We start from the raw sequence: 24,792 nt of genomic DNA, 5'->3' as shown, positions 1-24,792 counted from the left end.
GCCAACAACAGGACTCTTAAGTACTCAGTATTTTTCCTACAGCACTCCTCCATACAGATAACATGTACTTTTTTAAGATGCTTTTTTATTTTGAAATTTAATGTAAATGTATCCCCTCTCTTCCCCTTCCAAAACCAATTCTTTCTCATTCCTACCCAACCTCTGTTAAAAATCTCCATATGCAGATATTAGAAAATGGGGACTGAGAGAAAAATTACTTCAGTAAATTTTCTAATCAAAATTTGAAATAACAGAGTTGTGCAAAAGATTTTGAGAATTACTAGTGATCTATTTTTACTTTTCACATAGCCTAGCCTTTTAAACTAGGAAATGTATATTTTTTACAATATTTAAATTTAAACAAAAGCAAATTACCAAGACTCAAAATAACTGAAGATTTAAAGAAAGGTTGTCCTGGTAACCAGATATTGGTGGGGTACTAACTGACATCCAAGGCAACTAGAGGAGAGAGAGAGAGAGATAAGATGAAGGCTTGGCATTCTCTGATCATCTCATTATTGTTCTAATGAGGAACTTTGCTCTGGGAATATCATCTCAGCTACTTTCACATCTTTTGTCCTACTCCCTTCATCTCCCTTTCAGTTCTTAATTAGGCCTTAAAGAGCTCACACTGCCCTTTCAACTGGCTACTGCTCCTGTTTAAACACTGTGCTTTCACAGACAGGTGTTGGCACTAGCATGTAAGACATACAAACTTAATTACAAAATACTATGTCCAGAAGGGGAAAAAATAACTTGGTGGATGGCTATTATTGGAGAACTTAATGTAAATTACTTCAAACATCTTATAATCTTCAACAAAAAAAAATTGTTCAAATACTTTTCCTCAATACTGCTCAGTAGGAGGATGAGCTTTCTCCCCTTAATTGTATCTTGAAATAAATTAACAACACCTAGTAATCCTTTAACTGTCATTTAGAATAGTTAGTATTCCAGAGAAAAGTAATCACACATCAAGGATTCTTTTATCACCTTTAAATCCTTTAACTAAAACAATTTTCACATTTTATTTCTTTAAAATCTAAGGATGCATTTACAGCAGTAAATTACAAGATATGGAGAAGTGCATTTACAAACACATGGAAATTGTAATTAAGGTTACTTAAAAAACAATAGCTACACATTCAATCGATTTTTTGATGTTGCATTTTGTTTGAGATTAAGTAACCGCCTGATTGAATTCACTTTACTATCTGATCAAAGGCTGACTTCATATTTTCTGACATTTCTTGCCAGACTGCCATATTAAAAAGACTTGAGTATTTATGAAACATCAAAACTTACAAATCATTTACATAAAACAGGAAAAACACAGTACAAAGTCATCTGCTTCTATAATGTTTTCTACTATTTTAAAGACAACTACAGTTAGAGTGGTTTATAAAATCAACCCTTACACCACCAGGGTTTCTTCTTGGCATATCACATCACAGAAAACTGTGATATGTTATCGCTTAAAAAAATTATTATACATCTGGATCACACACATTAAGGACAGATGGTTCAAACAGCAATCCCCAGCCTCTTGAAAAAAGGTCCTATTTCTGTTGTTCAGTGAGAATTTTGTATTCTACCACATTTTTGTAAAGTAATTATTTTCTAGGTTTAATATATTTAGAATTGACTGCAGATGCAATAGAACTTTGAACAGAGAACCAACACTGGACTTCAAAAAGCAATAAAATGAAATTAAGATATCTGAATCCATATAAAATAGTTGACTTAAGTTAGCTGGTCACTGCCAGTCCTGTTAATATATTTAGTTTTGCTCTGACTAGGAAGATAAGTCTCCTAAAGGTTCTTTGGAATACTTTCCTGGTTAACTGGATCTCTTGCCAAGATTCTTTTGCTATTATTGAATGTTAACAAGCAGCTTTGTTCTTTCTTCAATCCTTGTCTCAACAACAACAAAAAATGTTAAGTCTTCTCCACATGCTCTTATTTCATAACTATAATGTTGCCCTTGACATTCAGCTTTCGTACTAATTTCAAAACAGTCTGCAAACAAAATATGGATATTCTAAACTGGCTTCAATTATAACTATAATGCTTGCCTGAACTATCATAGATCATATAGAAGTTGCATCCTATCATATATTAAAGGTAAGTTTGAATTTCCCTTTCCTTCTTTGTCCCCTAACTACCATGTTAGGTACAATATTTACATAACTGAGGTATTCATGAAGATTGATGCAGTTTTAGAAATGTGCACCAGAGAGAAAACTGGTATTTTCTCTGGGACTTCTCTAATCCCTTCAGGAACTTACCAATATTTTCCTGAGGTCTTCATTGCTTGTTGGATTCATATGAAAACTGAGGATAAAATATAAACATAAATGTTAAAAGTATATCATAGTCCACGTAGAAGGAAACCTATAAACAGAAATTTTTAAACCAACACTCTAGTAACAATTACAAAAGTTCTAAGTCACTCAAGTGAATTTTAATTCAAGATATAGAAGAAAAACAGTATTTCCTCAATATAATTAAAATATCTACAATTTTAAACTTTGAAGAAAAATCTTTCAGTTATCAGAACTGAAAAACTGTACATGTACATCTAAATATATCATTTCTAACTACATTTAAAAGAAGCAATTTTATCCAGCAAGATATTTATAAAATCACTTTTTAAAAATTTTCAAGTATTATTTATTTTATTCACACATGCTCACTCGCCTTGGGCCTTCTGATATAAAACTATAGAGAAGTAAGAAAACAGGATGAAAAAACTGTATAAAAGAGTCAAGTCTAGTGTTAAAAAACACTGTAGATATTAGAAAAATTACTTTTCAAACATTGCCCTATCAATAAGAATGAGCTTTGTATAAGCCATTTCAGTAACTAAATTTGTCATGATTTCTACATAGCTAGTCTTCAAAATTTAAACACCCAAACCAACCAAAACAAAATGAATTTCTTCCATGCAGAAAAGAACACATCACAGCTGAATGCTATAATCATTTTCTTCTTTGAAACAAGTCCATTAGGAAGGGGTTTGTAACCAAAAAGAAGCTAAACATCAAAGCCATCTGATGAGTAAATATTTCATCGATGCTATTCAAGTTTAATTTTTACCCAGCACTTAAGAGTAGCAGCCATTAAAATCTTTTAAAGCATTACTGCCCAAGGAAGTCTTATTTAAAAATAAAAGACATCTGTAAAAAAATACATATATTTCATTATCAATGAATTATAAAAATACACTGTGAGTACAAAGTAATTGGAATTCTTTGGTGTTTTAAGAAATTCACTTTTAAAACTTATGAGGGTTTACACAAAAAAATCTAGACACTAGATATAATGTCTGGAAAATATTATTATGGGAACAAAGCCCAAGCTGTAAATCAACAGAGAAGACATGCATGTATACTCAACCACCTCAAGAGAATTTGCCACCTATCCAAGGTTTCACTTGTTATGACTAAGATTCATAGTACTAGTTTACAAAACCAGTTGCTGACTTTTTCTAGCTAGAACTACTGTGGATAAATCTTGAATTTCAAGAGAGTTTGGGTGACACAGCAAAGAATGAACTATGTTTTAAGTACCTACAGTACACTAGTTACTGGCCTAGGGGACTGACACATTTTCACAGTCCCTGTATCTCACTGGCATCATGGAGTTCTGGTCCTGGACTCATAGTCACTGAACCAACAAAGCCTCGAAAGAGTAGCTAAAAAGAAAACAATAAAAACAAAAGCCAGAAAGACATGACATAGTCATCCTCTGCCTAGAGTGCTGTGGTAGCAGCTGTCAACACCTGTGGTGCATCCACTTGAATCTGAATTTTCTACCCAAGGTAGTCAACATAAAGGTCCAGAGGGATTAATCCCATCTTGCCCCATTATCTCACAGCATGTTGTTTTCTAATATTTCAACACATCCTGCCACAATCTCTCTCCATCTGATTCTCATCTTCTCAAGGGCAAAATGATTCACAGTCAGGTTTGACAGTAGACTGTGGTGGTTAGCAGCGGAACAGAGGAGAAAGACCCTGGAGCCAAGTGCTGTGAATTCAAATCCTGGTTCTGCCCTATACTTGTTGTATGACCTTGAGCAAGTTACATACCTTTTATTGAGTCTTTTTAACTGCTCTTTTGTCTCAGTTCCCTCATCTATAAAATGAGGAGAGCAATAATATCTACCACATAAAGATGCTGTCAAGATTAAATGAGGTAGCAACAAATAAATCACTTAGCATGGGGACTAACATCTAGAACAAGTTCAATAAATTATTTTCCTTAATAAATATTTGCATAGTACTTAATCCCAGCCAGGCACTATTCTAAGCACTTTATCAATATTAACTCATTTAATCTTCCTAAGGATAGCAATTATTACTCTCATTTTCAAAGTAAGGAAATGTGCCACAGAACAGTGAGGTCATAGGGCTGCAGCCAGAGAGCTGCTAAGTGGCAAAGGTGCCTGGCTCCAGGACCTATTTCGCCCAGCACTAGCCCAGTGCGCTGCATATAGGTCTACTTAGTAAGCCTGGTGTACTGCCAACAAAGCCCTGAACACACAGGACACATGGACTAAAGAGAGAGTACACAGCACACTGACATGAGCAAGCACAAGGTAGAACTGCACATGGGGGTTAGGGGGAAGCACATGACATAGATCCATTTTCAGATCACACAGAGAAAAGAAATAGTATCACAGCAATTAGTCAAGGAAGGCCTAATTCATGGAAAATGTTAAGATTTTAAATGAGGTGAAGGATAGATTTGGCAGGCTAGAGAAAGAGAAGTTTGCAGACATATGATATGGCCTGAGGCTGCTAAGCCTGGTATCACCGCAAATGCCAAAGTGAATGGAATACAAGGCAGAAGAGAGGGAAGGAGCCCTTTAAGAGTTTTGAGGCAAAGATGAAAATCTTAGACTTGATCCATAGAGCAACAGACTATTTTTGGACAATGTTAATCTTCTTTCATAAATATTATTCAAATGTTTCATGTTCAGGAGCATAATCCATCTCATTATGTCCTTGAAGAATAAACAATCTTATGACTATATAAATGTCATTATATGTATCAGAGAGAAATTACTAAATTAAAAAAAAATGAATGGCATTATATTTATTGCAATAAGGGTTTTTGAAGAACAGACATTTATAATAAAGATTTTATCAAAATCACAAATCTAACAATATGTAATACTCAACGGATTTAGCCTATGAGACTAAAATGAAGTTCAATGACCACCTGAGAGATGTCTGAGAATTCTTAAGAATGGTTCAATTAAACAGGTCACACTGTAAGGGAACAAGATGTCCAGTGCAGCAAGTGGCAGCTACTTCCCATTATTCTACCTGCCTGGAATAGAGGTCTGAGGCACTCTCTCTGGCTCACCACAAGCAGATCTGAGCTCAAGAGCTCTTTGATTGGATATTGTCTAAAATCTAAAGGCAGAAACCCTCCCTTGTAGTCTGCTTTATATGCACACATTGACATGTCAAACACATGATGAACTCAGTCATTCATGACTGCCTTTTTTGATCTGTCCTTACGTGGGAAAAAAGAGTTAACTGAACTGGATTGAATTAGCTTGGTGAAAAACAAAATGTCTCTATTTATTGAAGTGTGGCACCAATTTGAGATATCTTTCTTTTAGGACTGCTGTCCTCATGTCAGACAAGATACTGAATAATACAATCTGACTGCTCAACTGAGTTGCTGACAGGTTAAGGAAGAATGGTGTTTTTAATCAGGTATAAAATAAATTAGACATGCTCACAATAAGAAAAGAAGCCTATATAAATTTAAACTTGAGAATTCAGAAAATTAAGCTTTAAAAATCAGAACTGAAGGAATATGGGGATTGCAGAAGATTTTTAAGTGACTTTTAAACTGATGAAGTATTTAACTTTCTGAAGTTTTTAGGTAGAAGCTTGCAAATCTTCACTTACTGATATCTGCAAATATTAAAGAATTTTTCCAAGTAAACTCTAGTTTTAGAATTTTAAAATAATACCCCTCAAAGGTTATATTCCTAGGAATTTATCTGTATTTCTTTTATGACACCACACTAACTTATTCTAAAATTGGAAAAAAGAATGAGTAAAGAAATAAGAATTAAATGGATGAGAACTTGAAATGGTCCTTTAACTTATGCAAAAGTCTAGTGTTCTACATATAGACAAGTAAACCAAACCAATCTTAATAAAGTGATAAAACTGATTGCTGGAGTAATCACTAAGGCATTAATCAGTAATCAAAGGTAGGTGTGCTCTGCCTTTTTCTCTTTTTTAAACATACAGATAGTCTTGGGGACAAGAATACTTAAGGGGAAGAGGTTATTTAGAATGAAAAGGTATAAAGTGCTTGTAAAAAACATAAAAAAAACACAAAAGAAAAAAGATCTACTGAAAGTGCTTAACTGAAGCTACTATAAGACAATGCAAACACAACTGTGTGAATTCCTTACTCTAGGATTCTAAATCTTTCAATGAGAAGTCATGTAAGGACGCTTAAACTCTTTTGAAGGCATTTAATAACAAGTATAGAGTATTATTACTCCTTTCATAGTATCTCTTTCCAAACCTCATTACTGCCAAAATTATAAAAATCCATATTGGTCTACAAACTTGAGTCGTTTTGTATTTAATAAGTGAATTCTAGTCATTTGCAAAATCTTAGAGGTGTTCTATCTGCAACCTCCTCCCTTGCGGGGAGGGAGGAGCGAGACAGGAAGAGGGAACTAAAGTGACAACATTCTCAAAACATTTTTTATGGGAAATAAGTAGAACTTTAAACTATCACAAAAGAACTTCTGACATTCCTTTTTTTTTTTTAAACATTTTTATTTATCCCCTCCCCTCGTTGTTTGCGGTCTCTGTTTGTTCTCTGTGTGCATTTGTGTGCTCTCTAGGTCTGCTCATCTTCTCTTTAGGAGGCACCAGGAACCGAACTTGGGACCTCCCATGAGGAAGAAGAGGTGCTCAATCATATGAGCCACCCTAGGCTCCCTGGTTTCTTGTGTCTTTTGTTGTCTTTCCTCTTTGGTCTCTTCCATTGCATCATCTTGTATCAGCTTGCCTTCTCCAGGAGGCATCAGGATCTGTGTGGTAGGAGGAAGTCCAATCGCTTGAGCCACATCCGCTTCCAGACATTATTTTCAAAGGTGAATATTCTATTGATCTTATTTAACTAAAGTGTGAGAAAGTGGGATTGAGAGACCTAGAGCTTCACTTTGGAAATATGTATATTGAGAACTGTAATATATTCTAAAATAAAAACCATAAATGAGTTTGAAAAAAGGAAGTGAAAAGACTCCATTTATCCTGGAGCAGAGGCAGAGAATAATGTACTAGTCCTAAGAACAGCTGATATTTATTCAATTTTAACCAGGGCACCAAGCACTGAGTACTATACACATTGATTCACTTAACCCTATAAGGCAGGTGCTATTTTTATTTCCATTTACAGATGAGGAAACAAGCACAGAGAAGTCAGGAAGCTCTTGAAGTCACATAATAAGTGGCAGAGTCAGGATTCAAAGAAAGGCAGTTAAACTCCATCTTGAACTGCACTGCTTCCACATGGGTGCTCTGAACTGTTAAGTACAAGTACCCCTGAGAGCTCACAATTGGTTGCTTTCTAGGAGTTCAACACAATTTCTTGAGGATTCTTCCAACCAGAAATGATTGAGAGAAGTTCTAAGCTTAGACCATCTTAAAGAGAGAATGATGGCTGAACAGTTAGTTTTGAAATAACTGTGCTCATTATTTACTATATGCCTCTTTTGCTCCACTCTGCTCTGCTTCCTGTACCTGGGAAGCTGACCCCTGCAAAGTATACCACCCGGATCCCTTGCCCTTGGGCTTCCAGTTATGCTCTGCCACTGGGAGGCACCTGCAGAAAACAGGAGGACAGAAAGGAAGAGAGTCTGGCTATTAAGCCCACATCTTTCCCCATTCCACTACCCCCTCAATCTCTCACTGCTGGGCTGTGGTTTTTAGTAGTAGCTACTCTTATGTACAGCCACAGCTACAGTTTACAGCTGTTCCTTCACACTTAAGCAAGGCCCTTGCTTCCAGACATTGCTGGTCCCTGGTGCTATGCTTTCCCTCCTTGATGTCCTTAAACTTGACCACACCTCTGTAAATAGTCTCTACATTAAACTTTCATCAATTATCTCTGTGGAGCTTGTCATCTGTTTCCAGCTGAGACTGTAATACAGGAATATACAATAAATGCTACAAACCATTCATTTAATTATTTAAAATGATTTAAGAAAAGGTTGGTTCTATTTCTCTTCTAGAAAAGAAGAACCAAGGAAAAATAATGCATTATAATTAATCATATGAATTATCTACACTTCCTTCTTCCCTTCAATTTCTGGATTATGCTCCCTAACCACTTATTTTAACACTCTTTTTTCTTCCCAAAATATACATAATCTCCTAATTTGCAAATGATTATTGACTGCTAGCTACTGGTAGACAAACATCCAGCCTTCATTTAACAACACTTCACAATCACAGAGCTACAGTACTTTATGTTCAAAATTATTTTCAATTTAGGATTACATTATTAAAGATTGATTTTACCTACACTTTGGAAATGGTATAATTGCTTAAAGTGATTCTGGTTTGATTACCACTTCATATTTACATACTGCCTTACAGTTTACAATGAATTTCTCTGACATGTTTCTAAGGGAACAATAATCAAGAAGTGGGATAAAACTACTCACTGTCAGAAGTGTTTCATGTCTAAGATCTCATACAACGAATATCCCATCTGATCAATCTCCTTGCCTTTTGATTGTTCCACACTTCCTCATTCCAACTGGACCTCCTTTGTGGACTCCCTCTATCATCCCAATCCATCTCCTAATCCATTGTTTCACTCACCTCTCTCCCCAGAAAATATTTACAACCCATTTTGCCAATTTCTATTACCTCCCAAGTAAACCCTGCTGTTACTATCACTCACTCACCTTCTATAATCTTCAACATATGCCTGTTTCTTCTATAAAGGTCACTAACAAACTGTTTTTTACCTAAGGCAATAGCCACTCTCCTTAACCTTTTTTTTTTTTTTAAAGATTTATTTATTTCTCTCCCCTCCCCCCCACCCCAGTTGTCTGTTCTCTGTGTCTATTTGCTGCATGTTCTTCTTTGTCCGCTTCTGTTGTTGTCAGCGACACGGGAATCTGTGTTTCTTTTTGTTGCGTCATCTTACTGTGTCAGCTCTCCGTGTGTAGGGTACCATTCCTGGGCAGGCTGAACTTTCTTTCGCGCTGGGCAGCTCTCTTTACGGGGTGCACTCCTTGTGCATGGGGCTCCCTATGCAGGGGACACCCCTGCGTGGCAGGGCACTTCTTGCGTGCAACAGCACTACACATAGGCCAGCTCCACATGGGTCCCATGTGGTAGATGGACGTCCTAACCACTGGGCAAAGTCCGCGTCCCCTCTCCTTAACCTTTTATACCAATGACTTTTCTTTCTCTCTTTAGTAGCCTAAATTTTAGGGTGAAATTTATAAGTTTTTGTTAAACAAGGCCTATTAACATACATTTATTAAGCATCTACCATGTCCTGGGCACTATGACAAGTGCTGGGTGGGACAGAAAAGTTTAGTGAAATGTGGTTCCTTTCTCCAAGTGGCTTGGAGGAGTGGAGGATACAAGGTTAAGACAGATAGATTTTATACCAATGACTTTTCTTTCTCTCTTCTGTGTTACCTGGTAGCCTAAATTAGAAAATTTCCAATTACTCCTTTTCCTTGTCATCTTCTTCGTCTTACTCCTAAGTGGGAAAGAGTGGATATTTCATAAGGTTTTGTTTTCAGACCTCTTTTTTACTTTACCTTGGTGACTTCACATTCTCCAACTACTTCAACTATCATCACTATATAAATGGATGACTGCTGCATCTTTCATCTTTAGCCACAATATCTTTATTCTTTACCATGCCAGCTTTATAAATGTCTGTTGAATATCTCAAACTGGATATCCCACCTGCAGCTCAGAACTGGCATGTCCCAAACCAACCATCATTTTGTCTTTTAGATCAACTCTGGGAGATTTTCCTCCTTCTGGTACAGTCTCCTGGCCACCCAAAGTAAAGTCTCTGAAACCTCCCTGACTCTAGCCTTCTGCGTGCAGTCCTTATAAATAAGCTGCCAGATTCTCCCCATCCAGCTTCCATACACAGATCTCTCATTGTTTCCTAGCTGTTATTTTCACTGCTACCTTTCTGATCACAAGACCATATTATCCTCTGCCTGGGTGCCTGCAATGGTCTCTTAGCCTCTGCCAGTCTTTCCCCAACTCACTCCTGAGTATGGCATTCTAAAGCTGAAGTCTGACCTCAATATTCACTTGTCAAAAACATCTGGCCTCCAAGTTCCTCCTGAATAATGACGAAATTCCTTAGTCTGGCATTCAAAGCCAACTGCATTTGACCCAATTTAACTTTCCAGACTTATAGTCCACCATCTAGTGACCAGCGGCAACTTATTTAACTGCTCTAAATTTCATATTTTTAAAAATTACAAAAAACAGAAATGCCACCACCTATTTCAAAGAATCAGGTTTAAAGGAGGATTAAAAGAAACAAATGTGAAAATGTTTTATAGGACAAAGTGCTATTCAAATATAAGAAATAAAGGTTTGCCTTTTATGTATCTAACTTAACCTTGCATCCCCCACCCTTCCAAGCCACTTGGAAAAAGGAACCACATTCATTAAACTTTTCTGTCCCAGCACTTGTCCTAGTGCCCAGGGAATGGGAGATGCTTAATAAATATGGTGAGTAAATAGGCATTGTTTAATGAAAAATTATAAAACTTGGACTAATAGTTGACCAAATCAATCGTAGCTCAGTACAAGTTTTACCAATGAGCTAGATACCAAGTCCCCAATAACAGAGAGAATCATTTGTTCTCTAAATAATAAAGATTATTTATATCTAGACTGGACAGCTTATGAGTGGAATGTTTTTCAGTTTTTTCTTAGAGAAAATAATTCCAATATTTACAATCGCCAATAACAACTTAAGTAATTGCAAGTTTTCAAACCAATGGACTTCCAGGAAAATAAATTCATTAGTCAGTTTACCCAGTACAGTTTAGATACCTGATTACAATACAGATCAAGCTGAGATTTCTCTGGCAAACCCTGAAACCAGTTATTTATTTCAGAGAGGTTACATGTTAAAGGAGTTAAATTTGTGTGTGTGTGTTTTAATGATCCTCTTTTTCAAAAGCCCTAAAAAGTGAACTGCCCAAAAAGAGATTCTACTAATAAGAATAATCTCTAGCACATTCCAATTATGTTTATAACACATGCAAATAGGGATTAAGAAACAAGATGAATTACTTTTCTTCTTTCTTTCTTTTTCAAAAAAGTAAAGAACTCAGTACCAAGTCAAATTAGCAATATTACAGACTAAAATACTATATTATCTCTCCTGGGACTGGGCATGCACACTTAATACCTGGATGATAAAACAGAACCTAACACATAAATGTCTATGGGGATTAACAGTAATTTACTTATTTATATTCTCATAGGATATCTTATATGAGATCTCATAGGCAAGACAATTAAAAATTGTGGTCAATGGCACCAACAATCACGGACAGCAAACTCAGACTTGATGGTTTTCTATCATGAGTAATAGTGAAAAATGTTGAAGGAAGTCCTAAAATTTGAGAACTTAAAAGACATCTATGAAATTAAGGCATGTTTCATCAAGAACATAATATCCAATCAAATTTAACTTACTATTTTCTTTTGGCAATATTCAAAAACGAAACAATTATTGCTAAGATAGGTAATCAAACAATTCACAGATTTCCAAACATTAGCTCTGTGGTTAAAAAGTCTCCATTCCTTTAAAACTAACATTTTCAGTTTTTTTGTTTTTGTATTCCTCTCTACAGTACCTCTGAGAAGAGTAAATTTGGCAACAAGCATAAAATTTCTTTCATATCTCATGTTTTAACTTAAAAATTCAGATAGATCTTTGCATTTCACTCTGTAATACAATGTTTGTCTTCAAATAAAAACATTCTTTACTCCCAAAATCTTCAGGAAGGCTGTCATTCTGGAAAATTGCATTGGATTTATCCTATTCTTGTGAGTAGACCCTGGCCTATGCCTGCCAGCTATCCACCAGTCTTGGGTCTACACCCCAAGATCAGAAGGCCAGCATTAAAAACAGTCTTAGAGAATTAAAAACTTGTTTTAATGGGGCCTAGAAACGCATATCCTGAAAAGGAATATATTGTTCTGAAAAGAATACATTCTCCAGTCAAAAAAAGAAAAGATAAATATAATGATTTTATTGAAATTGTACATTATACTATATATCTCAGCTAGTTGTTTTTCTGAATGGCTCTTCGTTTTAAAAAAGAATATTTAAAATACAGATATCCACTGATTAAAAGAATGTATCCTTATATTGTAAATTTCTGATGCCACAGAATTTGTCCATTGTTCTGTTCTTATAGATTATACCATTAAAATTATTTTTTACTAAGTGCTAAAAGTTTTTGTTCTAAATCTAAGCTCACACTCAGAAATGCAGGCTCACTGCTATCTTCCTTTTATTTCATGTGTGTGACTCTTCTTATTCAGATCCATACCATGTCTGCAATAGCATTGCCTCTATTTTCTCTGAGTTTTCCTAAAATAGTATTTCCATCACATCACTCATATACTGAAAATCTTTACACTTTATACTGTAGCATTAGAAGCAAATTCTTCATTCTGTTATGCTAAATGCTAGTAATACAATCCCACCCTCCACTATTATCTCTGCCTTTAACAGTTCCAGGCAGACTGGTTCCCTGAGAGTTACTCAAATCACTCATTTTTACCTCTTCCCTTTTCTCATATTAGTCTCCATTCATAAAAGCCCTTTCCTCTCATTTCTCATAGATCCATCCTTTGAGACTTTGTAAATTCTACCTTTTCCACAATGCCTAGACTTTCTAACCTCACCCATTTAACCTCCTGCTTTTATCTCCACCATCACTATACCATCCATCAGAAAAATTAATTACATATTTTGTACCTAACTGCCTATGATCTTAAAGACACTGTGCCTTACATATCTTTTTTATCACAATATTAACAGAATTCTTATATGAAAAATGAGAGCATCATGCAACTAAGAGCAAAAATGCCCATCCCTGATTGTCAAATTCAAAACATCTTTTTTAAAAATGTCACCCCAAATACTGACTAGTAGTATAAAGACAATAGGCACAACAGAAGCAGTATAAGCCCTTACCCATCTCTATAAGAAATACCATTCCCCAAAATAAATCAACAACATTTCAAGAATTTTTTAAACTCAAAATTTGGTTACATTTTTTTAAATGTTAAGTGAAGAATATGTATTTTTTAAAATCAGAAGAATGAAAAAACATTATTTCAAGCTTATTAAAGAACAGTGAGTCCTGAAACTATTAAATAGAATCAAAAAAATCTCAGTGAAGAACAAAGAGAAGAGAGAGCACTTTCACTGACAAAGAAATGAGAGTACCAACATTCAGATCTTGGTTAGAAGCAATACACACTAATGCCTGTGGGAACTTCATAACACAGGTATGCTTTTCCCAAAGGAGACTCAGACATGTTCAGTGGACTTTTCAGTAAGCAGCATTTATCCTTTTTACTACTATAGCTTCAACTGCCTTCTTTAACAATTTAATCTGACTTACAGTCATGTGAGTTAAGGAAACATTCATCATGCTTTACTGTAAAGCCAAAGCTAAGATATCTACACTGTACTGTCTTTATTAGTGCTAGGCAAGAGTTTCTGAACACAGAACTTCGCATCAAATATTTATATGCCTTGTAAAGTAATAACATTAATTTGCCACTTAATACAGGGCATACTTTTACTTAACTACTTCATCAAAATTATTACTGAACATACATCTTGAAATAAACTAGAAAAATGATTAAGTTTCTTTTTTCCTGCCAAATGTATGTGCTTTATTGGTCAATAAAAAAATTAAATGAGCTCCTAAATCCCACTTCTGTTAATAATTTTTTTAAATGAGAATTATTGCTTGGAAAAAATTTCATTTAACTTATTTAAAGCAATTGGCATGTATTCTGTAGATGCTGCATACTAACATTACAGTAAGATCATGTGCCAGCTTGCTATGCGCCAAGCACTACCCTCAGCACTTCATGTGCATTATTTAATCTCCTCTACACCAAGACTGTTACCCATTTTACAGCTGAAGAAACTGAGGCTTAGAAAACTGAAATATGGTTATATAGCTATTCAGCTAAGATTCAAACCCAGACCTGATGCCTGAATCTGAATTAGTCACAACTATCCAATATTCCCTTCAGTATTTCTATTATCAGTATATTTATATTTGTTACATTGATAGATTGTTGGTTAGGAATAGAATTAAATATATTATCTGTATCAAATGTTAAAGTATGTTCAGTATGATTTTCATTTTTAATTTCTTTTGGGCATTTAATTCTTTAAAAATGAAACATCTATATAAAACAAATAAATTATACATCTCCAGTAAACAAAATATGTGATTAACCTGAACACCCCCATTTCCACACTAGGCTCCACTACAAAGAATTCATTATATCTAATGCAGAGCTGCTGCAGGGCACACATTAACTGGCTCCATGGTAGCCTAAAGTAACAAATATATTCTTCAGGAACCTCCCAGGCAGGGAACGACAGAATACAGTTAGTTCCATAACTAGAAAAGAAATGGTAAAATTACTAAGTTGTTAGTAAAGAGCTAATTGCCATTGTTTATAAAATATCCCTTCAAAACACATCTGACAATATTTTTTAATGAGCTTTCTTGCTATTTCCTAAAACAGTTGTCTAACTATTCATTGTTCAACTTATAAAATCATATCCATTGGTCATGATCAAGAGCATCTGACTGAAGATGCATTTCCTGATTTCTACTAGACAGAATTGCTTTCTTCTGCCTTTCCACAGCAAACTCTTTACACTTCTATGTGAAGCAGTTCATTCTGTTTTGATTATAAGTCATTTCTTACATAGCGCTCTCCCTAGGTACTGTGGGTAGGACCTGCTTTCCCTCTCTTTGAATGATATTCCAACCTCCCCACCCCATCCCTTGAAGAGTTTTACATGCATGTTTGTTAAAACAATCAAAAAACAAAATAAAACAAAAATTAGCTATCTGAATTAAGTTTTACTCTAAAAAGGGCAAGCTCATCATGTAATTGCTATTTAAGGAGTATTGGCACTTTTATCAGAAAGATTTCTGAGTTTAAAATGTAGTATAAAATGCCATTCAGTGTTATACTTAATATATAAAATCAAAGAGCAATAATCTATTCTTTTTTTTTTTTTTTAAATGGTACCAGGGCAGGGGAATGAGCCCGGGACCTTGTATATGGTGAGCTGGGCACTCAACCACTGAGCCACATCAGCTCCCCTGAGTTAGTTTTTTCATTTGTTTGCTTGTTGTTTGTTTTAGGAGGCATGGGACCCAACCCAGGACCTCCCATGTGGGAAGCAGGGGCTCAATTGCTTGAGCCATATCTGCTCCCTATATTCTTAAAATATAAATTCAAAAAGACAAATGTCAAATGTCTGGATTCATTTGAAAAATGTCAAATGTCAAATGTCTAATATTCTTGTTTAAATACACACAGGAAAATCATTTCATAATCAAATTAATTGCTTTATATCACTGGCAGCTATTTAAAACACCCTGGTCACAAAGCAACATTAGCACCATAAATCAAATATGCAGAAAAAGTACTTACATTTCAAAAGTCAAAGCTTTATGATATGGAAAAAAAATGTAACAGGTAATGTGGTCATAGTGGCCCAAGTGGAAATGCTCTAAACATAGAAACAGAAGGGCTGGAAAACACAGGAAGTGTAAGGCTAAGTATGAAAGAAGTAGAAGTTATTTTCTTAAGAGAAACTGATGATAAGGGGCTCAGCAGGGACAAGATTAGGATAAGCCAAAACCACTGGAGAGAAATACATGTAGTAATTACAGTACTATAATAAAAATACTTTAAATGCAGAAATCTATAAAGTTATAGAAATTTGCAACCTTATGTTCAGAGGACAGCATGTTTCAGTGCTCAAAAACACTTTTCAAGAACTGTACCTGCTAGTCTCAATCAACTCCAAACACATAATTCCTATTCTCTAAAAAAAAAAAAAATCCAATATGGCACGTAATTAAAAACAAAAACTCAAACCTTTCCATCAGGACCAAAATCCCAACTTTGATTCAGACTACAGACCTGATATTGTTATACTAAATGAAATACACTAAATGCTGTGTTTCATCCAGTTTAAGACATTGGTTGAAGATACAACACTGGAATAATCCTTGTTGTTTTAACAAGAAAAATAGTCCCAGAGATATTCCCTTCTTTTCCATCCTCATTGCCATGTGAATGCCATCAACTCTCATTTCAACATTATTATAACTTCCAAACTAGTTTTCCTGCCTCAAGTCCATCTCCTCCCTCCAACTATTCCCTGGCCCTGACAGGTCATCCATGCTAGCCCAGGGTTATCTGTCTAAAACATTGATTTGATCATATCACAACCCCACTTAAAACTCTTTCTTGGTTCCCCAATGTCTATACAATGTCCAGGCTTTGGCATGGTTTTCAATTCCTTTTCAACTAGTATTTACATGCCTGTTTCAATGAGCTCAGAGTAGGATTTGTGTTTTAATAATCTCTGATTTTTCTGTATACAGTACACATTCAAAAAATCAGTGAAAACAGAAAATACAAATGAAATAATCATTTGAATGTCAGATTTAAAACTTGGAAAACATCATCCTTAAGGACTGGAGTAGCCACACTGAGATGGGAAATGACAAAATGAAGTACAAGACACGCAATGGCCTTCTTTAGAGTCCTAACATTTAAGAGTATAACATGTTTATAAGAATGTTTGCTGAATGTTGGGGGTTTCTGAACCTAAAGTCAAATTTCATACCCCAACAATTTCAAGTTTACACAAGGAATGACTGAACCAAATATCTGAAATTGGGAATATCCCCAAATTCTCAAAGGATCGTTACTTGAGGAACTGGTGCCTCCTCCGGGTCCTTCTGCCCAGATCCTGCCAGTTTTAAAGCAGGCGAGGAGAGCAAGGTTAACCTGGAATAGGCAATTTAAGTTTACAGGCCACAGGTAAAAAAACCAAAAAAACAACGAGCAATAAACGTTTAAAAATCATTTAGAATCACATAAATTATGTGTTTCCAATGTATTTTTCTCAGCATATGCATGCTCACTAATGGCAATTAAGAAGGATTATTAATCTACATGTCACAATTTCCCCTGCCTCTTGGTTTTACAAAGATTTAATCCTTCAAATTCTATCTTAGAAATTAAACCAAACCACCTGCATTTTGATTTACAAACACTAATGCATTGGGTCATTGGAATTTAATCTTAATTTTTTCCTATCAGAACCTCTTCAAGAAGACTCATACACTGTATCTTGTGTTTGGTCACATTACAACCTGTTCTCTTTAACTACTGGACTCGCTATGTGTTATCCTGTGTCCAGTGCCTAAGAGCTCGTTAATTACCTAAACTATATCTCCATAGGTCTTGTTAATTACCCGTCTCCTGTCTCAGAGGACCTTGTTAATAACTTGTACAGTCTCTCTAAAGAGGTCCTAACAACACATTAAAATTAAAGATGCTTTTCTTTTAGCACCTGTCAAGTGCTGTAAATTGAGAAATTTTCACATCAGTTTATTAGCCTACAGTAGTTTTTGTGGGGTTCTTTTTTTTTTGCTTGTTTTCTTCTCTCACAGAATCTCTCTGCCTCTCAATCTCTCAGTTCAGAAAAAAATAACTTAGCAAAGTTTGTCTTTTTTGGTACCGAGCTTTTTTTGTTTTCAATTTTGAAGACTATAAATATCAATTTGCATTAGTGAGCTAGAAAGGATGGCATAGTTGGTAGCTGCAAATTAACCCTTTGGGAGCAGCACCAATTAATGAGAGCTATTATAATGAGTATTAGGATGACAAAGGGTAAAAAAGTTTCAAGTAGTATCTGGGGAGTTAAGCATAAAAGTTCTCGTTACTGTTAAGGGAACTAATCACATGGCGTATTTCATGTTCCCAGTCACTGTTCCATTGGATACATTCTGTAAATCCCTGGGCACTAATGGATTAATGCCTCTAAAAATCATCTCAAAAGTTTTTGTTTTCTGTCTCATAAATGAGGCCACAAATTTTCAGCCCTGTGAAAGATTTATAGCCTGCCATGAATAACAAGCAAATTATCTTTAATATTTTCTTAAACAAAAGAACATATATGAACAAAAAGCAAAAAACTTACTATTAAAATAAACCTGACACATGTTAGGATATATTTAATGCCAAAGACTGAGCTTTAAATTCATACAAGAAAAAAGTACATAAAAATGTAGTTTTAAAAACTATGAATAAATCTTTAGGATCACTTGCTTACTATCCCTTTTTTTTTTTTAATCAAAACTTAAGCTTACGGTGAAAAGTCCATCATTTATTTTTATGGACATGTTAAACAGCCTCATAATAATGGTTACACACTTTATAGACCTATAGTGATTTTTGAAAATTAGAAACACACTTAACTATACCTTCTAAGTCAACAATTTCTATTAGCTTCTGAAAAAGGTATAACACACCCATAGAAAGGAAGATTTGTCCAGAGGAAGGAAGGCAAGAAGGATGAGTTACCTTGATCCTAAAAGTCATGCAAAATTATAAAATAAATCATAATCTTGATCTATTGATCTATTTTTGTACCACCCTAAAAAAAAATCTGGTCTAAGTTTATCAGCTAAAAAGTAGGTAGGCTCTAGTTACTATGGCAAATATTTCCAATGGAAATATATGCACTAATATAGTTAATCATACCAGAAATAATATTATAAAACATTAAGCTATACCAGAACTACCTCAGAGTTTGCTATGTAGTATTCACAACTAGGGTAAAGCAGAAAATAATAAATGGAAAGCACATTCTTCATGCAAGTCACTAATAGAAGATGTTCCCAAAGCAAAATTTTCCGTTAAAAATACCTCCCATAATTTCTAATGAGTGGTCCTTTTGACATCAAACAACAATTCAGCACACAGAGCATGTTTATATGAGTGACTCCATTTTTTTTAAAGAAAATTTTAAAATAAGACACAAAACCAATTTTCTCTTAGTGACTTCTCTTAACTAGGTGGAGTTCTTCAATCCTAAATTTTTTCATGGAGCCCATATCCCTCCTTTGAAGAATATCCATCAGTTTCTCTTCAATTTACCATGTGTAGTCAACAAATATAAGCACATTTAAGTATCATCTATCACAACTGGTGCCCATGCTTTCCCTGAATCCTGGGGAACAATTTATCCACAGATGTGATCTTTTACAGTCAGACATTTCCACCTGGCTTTCAAGGCCTACTACAATGTTTCTTACCTATTCAGCCAAATTGCTAGCTTCTCTCCACATCTCTATTTTAGTCAAGCTGATTTCACTGTGCCCTCTATTCTAGGTTCCTGTATGTAAAGCTGAGGAAACTAAGCTGTCTATTCAAATATGGGTTTACCAGCAAAACTTTTTTTTTTATTGACTTTATAATAATATTACATTAAAAATATATATGTGAGGTCCCATTCAACCCCACCCCCCCACCCTCCCTCTCCCCCCCCTAACAACACTCGTTCCCATCATCATGACACATCCATTGGGTTTGGTAAGTACATCTTTGGGCACCTCTGCACCTCATAGACAATGGTTCACATCATGGCCCATACTCTCCTCCATTCCATCCAGTGGGCCCTGTGAGGATTTACAATGTCCGGTGATTACCTCTGAAGCACCATCCAGGACAGCTCCATGTCCCAAAGACGCCTCCACCTCTCATCTCTTCCTGCCTTTCCCCATACCCATCGTCCACCATGTCCACTTTTCCCAATCCAATGCCACCTCTTCTATGTGGACATTGGATTGGTTGTGTCCATTGCACCTCTATGTCAAGAGGAGGCTCAGATTCCACATGGATGCTGGATGCAATCCTCCCATTTTCAGTTGTAATCACTCTAGGCTCCATGGTGTGGTGGTTGTCCTTCTTCAACTCCATCTTAGCTGAGTGTGGTAAGTCCAATAGATCAGATTGTAGGTGCTGGAGTCTGTTGAGGCTCAGGACCTGGCTATCACATTGTCAGTCCAGAGATTCAAATCCCCTAAATATATCCTAAACCCCAACATTAACTGCACCTCCAGCACATTAGCATGAAAGTCTTATGAAGGGAGATCCCATCTGAGTCCAGATTCATCACACATAAACACCATTTCCAAAGAGGGGCCATCTGCCCTGGTAGTTAACCCCATCGGCCATGACCATAACTCCCATGGGTCTCTTTAGCCCTCAAAGGAACCAATATCTGGGGGTTGTATCTGCTTTATCTGTCTCTCTGACTCTGCTCAGTTGTGCATGAGGGCAATCCTTCTGCCAGCCTCCAGACTCTTTTTTAGAAACTCGTAGCCATATAAACTCATTTCTCCTTTCCATTTCCCCCTTACTTTAGGTCAAACAGCATTTTAAAGTCATGGTATTTTATGTAGACGTGGATATTCTGCTGATCCGCATTGAACCTTCCGTATAAGGTCATTTTCCAGTTGCATCATCAGTTGGTAGTTGATAGTGGTCCCTCGTTGCCAGGGAGGCTCATCCCAGGGTGTCATGTCCCACGCTGGGGGGAAGGCATTGCATTTACATGCTGAGTTTGGCTTCGAGACTGGCCACATTTGAGTAACATGAAGGCTGACAGGACAACTCCTTATTCCTCTTCATCAATAAGTACTTCCTGAACTTCTATTAAATAGGTAGTATCACTTAAATCAGCAATTTCCAAATCTGACTGATAACCAGAATCACACAGGAAGTTTTTTAAATGTTAATTTTTCATTTCAGAACCTCACTCACTGAAGTAGTGTCCAACAAACTGTAGTTTAAAAAAAAAAGGAAAAACTCAGGAGAGCTTAATGATCACCAATGAGAGGACATGCACTGTTCTAGGCAGCATGAGGCACCTGAGAAAAACAGATTCAACAGAACTGTTGAGCTTATACAGCTTAGTTAGAAAGACTACAACCTAGACATAATAAATATCATACGGAAAATATGTTCTTCTATATCAGGAACAATTTAAAGAAGGGAGATGCCACACAATTAATGAAGAAAGACCTACCAAGTCTTTGGCATCAAGGACAGACTCAGACATGCCTTCCAAGACTGAGCCAAGGAATGGAAATGGCATAATTTACAAAGGCCTCTGGATAAAGAGGTTCCATAAGAAATTAATTTTCCCAGAAAGGAAAGATAAGGAACAGTAGGAGAAAGGTGAATAAGAAAGGCCTAGAAAGTTGGAAAGAAGAGTTTGGATTTGGTGGTATAAACCAGTGGTTCTTATCCTTTTTTGGATCTAGGCTTTCTTAAACAGAAAACAAGGTGCTATGACCCACTTGCCCTTCTTATTAGGATAAATTATGCTAAGTGCTATAATAAATAAATGCAAAAAAAACCTCAGTAACTTACTATTCTGAGAATTTATTACTCAAAGCCCAATCAGTTATTCCTCATCAGGTGGCCCTCCACATGCACGCAGGGCCTCTGGCTGCCCCTATCTTATGACACCACCCTCATCTAGCTACTCAAAGATCCTCTCCATGCAGCTAGTGAGGGATAGGCAAACATTTTCTGTAAAAAGCCAAATAATATTTTTGTCTTTTCAGGTCATAGGATTTCTGTCACAACTACTCAACTTTACTCTCATAGTACAAGAGCAACTGTTCAAAAAAGAAGTGTGTTCCCATAAAACTTTATTTACAAAAACAGACAGCAGGCAGGATTTGGCCCCCAGGTGTAGTTTGTTGGCCCTGGTCTAGAGTACAGTGGAAAAGAAGCAACATGGAGGATTGGCTTGGAAGTGGTATATGTCTCTGACATTCACACATCAATAAGCCCAGATATTGGTCACATGGCGCCATCTCAACAGAAGGATCTAGCTATATGCTCATTAAAAAAAAAAAAAAAATCAGGTTTGGTGAACACAGTGGAAAACAGCCCAATGTGAAAGAACTGATCGTGAACAATGGATGAAAATGGTAACTGGTATAACATCCAGGCCTATTTCTTATTGGACAATTACATACTGCCAATGAAAGTAAAAAAGAAAGCATTGCTTAACAAAGTGTGGGATTAATCAACAAAGAAATTAATTGATGCTTGTAATGTGAAACTACCTGTGATTTATAATTTAAAAGCAAGAGAAGCAGCAATTTTAAAACACAAACTCAATACTAACACAACTGAAACAACATCATTCCTGAAATTTACAAGAATTCCAACTAACTTTTGTGTACTTGTATGGTAGGAGTTTTGCAGTTATGCCAAGTGTTGAGCCAGCATCCAAACTTGTCAGGAGAAAGCTGAAATGGCATCAAAGGCCAGTTCACAAAATGCTCCTGAGTACATAGCTGAACCATATTTCTCACACCCACAAAATGAGGTTGGGATGTGACTGCGTTTTGGCCAATGGAACATCTATGGAGGTAATGTACACACTACCAAACTTGGCATATCAAAGTGTTCAACATGGGATTCTCCATTCTTTTCCCCTTCTGCAGCAACCTGGGAGGTCATGTGTTAAAGATGGTGGTATTCCAAGAAGGCGGGAGGCTGATTCTGCAGTTACTGTATGGATCTGACCATCTGCATAGAGCAAGGTACCTGCTTCCTCCACCCCCATCATCTCTCTGTATTGACAAGAGTGAGTGATAAACTTTTACTGTGATGAAACACTAACTTCTGGGCTTGAGTATTACAGCTGATAACCTACCCTATTTAACAGAGTTCTTAATAAACAGAAATGTGCTATTTAGGTTATGAATATTAAATTTTAGTCATTCCTTAAAACACATTTCGATATTTAACTACATTTAGTTGTGCATAAAAATGCACACATTTGCCCTTATGGATCTGTTCTCGGTCTGTATCAGAAAGAGCTTCATAGCCCGTGTCGGACTGGAAGCAGAATGACAGAATGAAAGTACCATTTTAGGCAACTGGTCTGCTATACTATGGTCATTCATTCAAAACATGCTTTTCTAATAACCACTAATTATCAAGCAGTATAGTGGAGATTAAGGGGAAAAAAAAGAATGAATGCAGGCCACACCCACAAGATGTTCATGGAGCTAGAAGAGGAAAAAGTAGCTAAACTATTAGGAAACACTGTGATGCCTACTAGATAATACTGCTCAACTCAAGGAATTACCTCTCCCTAGAAGGGAAGTGGGTTTCAAAGAAGAGGTGATATGTAAGAGAAGAGAGACTGAGAATTAGTAAATAAGAGTAAAAGTCTCTTTGGTCAAGTTGCCCAACATTAAGCTTGACTAATTTTCTCTAACAATTTTATGCAAGGCTGAGACCTAGTCCAAAAACAGTAAAACACAGTATTTTTTAATGATTTATAAGGCAATTTCTTCAGGCAGACTTCACTACACAAAGAAATAAAAACTCTAACTCCTAAACAGTGTACCTTAGTACAGTCTCAATTTTTTAACATAAAGGAAATTCTCCAGTTTTAATCGTACACATTATTTACTCAGGGGGAAGTAACATGGTTCCTTGCACCTGGAACCTGTGAGCTGGGTCACTCACAAAGAACAAAATTCAGTTCCACAGCTATTTTACCTTTAACTTTGGGCAGTATTTCCACAAACTTTGATCATAAGAATAAGAAGTCTCTGTAAATAGATCTATTTAGCACTACTAGGAAAATAATTCACAGCATGTGCTCCAATGATGTGAGTCCATCGCTTCAAATATGCATGGGGGAGGAGGGGGGAAAAGATACAGCTCAAGCAGTTGAGTGCCTACCTCCCACATGGGAGGTGCTAGACCTGGTTCCAGGTGCCTCCTAAAGAGAAAAAAAAAGTGCATTGGGTTTGAATTTCAGTGTGAGAAATCTAAAATTCCCCATAGTAACTGAGTGAAAGTATTAAGAAGATAATGGAATATGCTGTTATATAAAGACAAAACTACCTTGACTACATTTTCCCAAAGTTCACTCAAAATAAGCTGTTTTCCAAAAAATTGAACTCTACACTCTTCCTAGGTCGATTTATGTTCTATCCTTTTTTATACGATTAATTAGAGGAAGTCCTTTATTGCAAATGTTTTACATTTACCACAAAGATGGTTTGTAACTCAAAAGGAATAGTATCTCCCAAGGAATCTACAAATGTTTCTGTCCTTTTATCTGGCATCTCATGAGTATGGAGGAGAGAAAGTCCTCAAATTAAAAAACTTATATTTTACATATTTATAATCATTTTATACATATATAGTGAAACATTTCTAATTTTGATAGAAACAGTAATACTGAAGTCACTCAAAACAAAGACTAAAAATGCCATGCTCACACTTTTAAAATCCATGGTGGTCCATGTAAATACAAACTAGGCAAGTCAAGATTTGAGAATACTTACTCTTCCATATGCTGCCATAATTTAAAAATACTATTTTCCCGATTTCTCATTTGTCTTTGTTTTCTTTGACTCTAAAATTACCTAAATTACCCAATTCTAAATAATCTCAGTTTTTACCAATCTTATGCAAAAAAAGTTCAGTAAAGGGGTGGTGAGGGAGCTAGTAATAAAAATATATTACAAAATATTTCTATCTTCCTCTGTAATTTAGGGTTTCATGCAATATATGACGCACACTATATAAAA

At 35.8% G+C, this 24,792-nt stretch overlaps 1 protein-coding gene across 4 annotated transcripts in view; it reads right to left on the bottom strand.

Annotated features, from left to right (window-relative positions):
- Positions 1 to 24,792, bottom strand: part of RAB11FIP2 (RAB11 family interacting protein 2) — a 46,622-nt gene that overhangs the window by 10,893 nt on the left and 10,937 nt on the right. For 3 of the 4 annotated variants that reach the window (XM_058298301.2, XM_004471536.4, XM_004471537.5), the window contains exon 4: positions 2,289 to 2,334. In XM_058298301.2, coding sequence (XP_058154284.1) covers positions 2,289 to 2,334 — 46 coding nt within the window. Of the gene's footprint in view, positions 1 to 2,288; positions 2,335 to 20,624; positions 21,085 to 24,792 lie in introns of those variants that run through there. The other variant, XM_071215654.1, reaches the window with a different exon arrangement.

Source organism: Dasypus novemcinctus, chromosome 6, assembly GCF_030445035.2.
Source record: "Dasypus novemcinctus isolate mDasNov1 chromosome 6, mDasNov1.1.hap2, whole genome shotgun sequence".
In the NCBI taxonomy this organism is placed as follows: domain Eukaryota; kingdom Metazoa; phylum Chordata; class Mammalia; order Cingulata; family Dasypodidae; genus Dasypus; species Dasypus novemcinctus.
The sequence above is the reverse complement of the archived record's forward strand: the minus strand, read 5'-3'. Positions and strand labels throughout refer to the sequence as shown.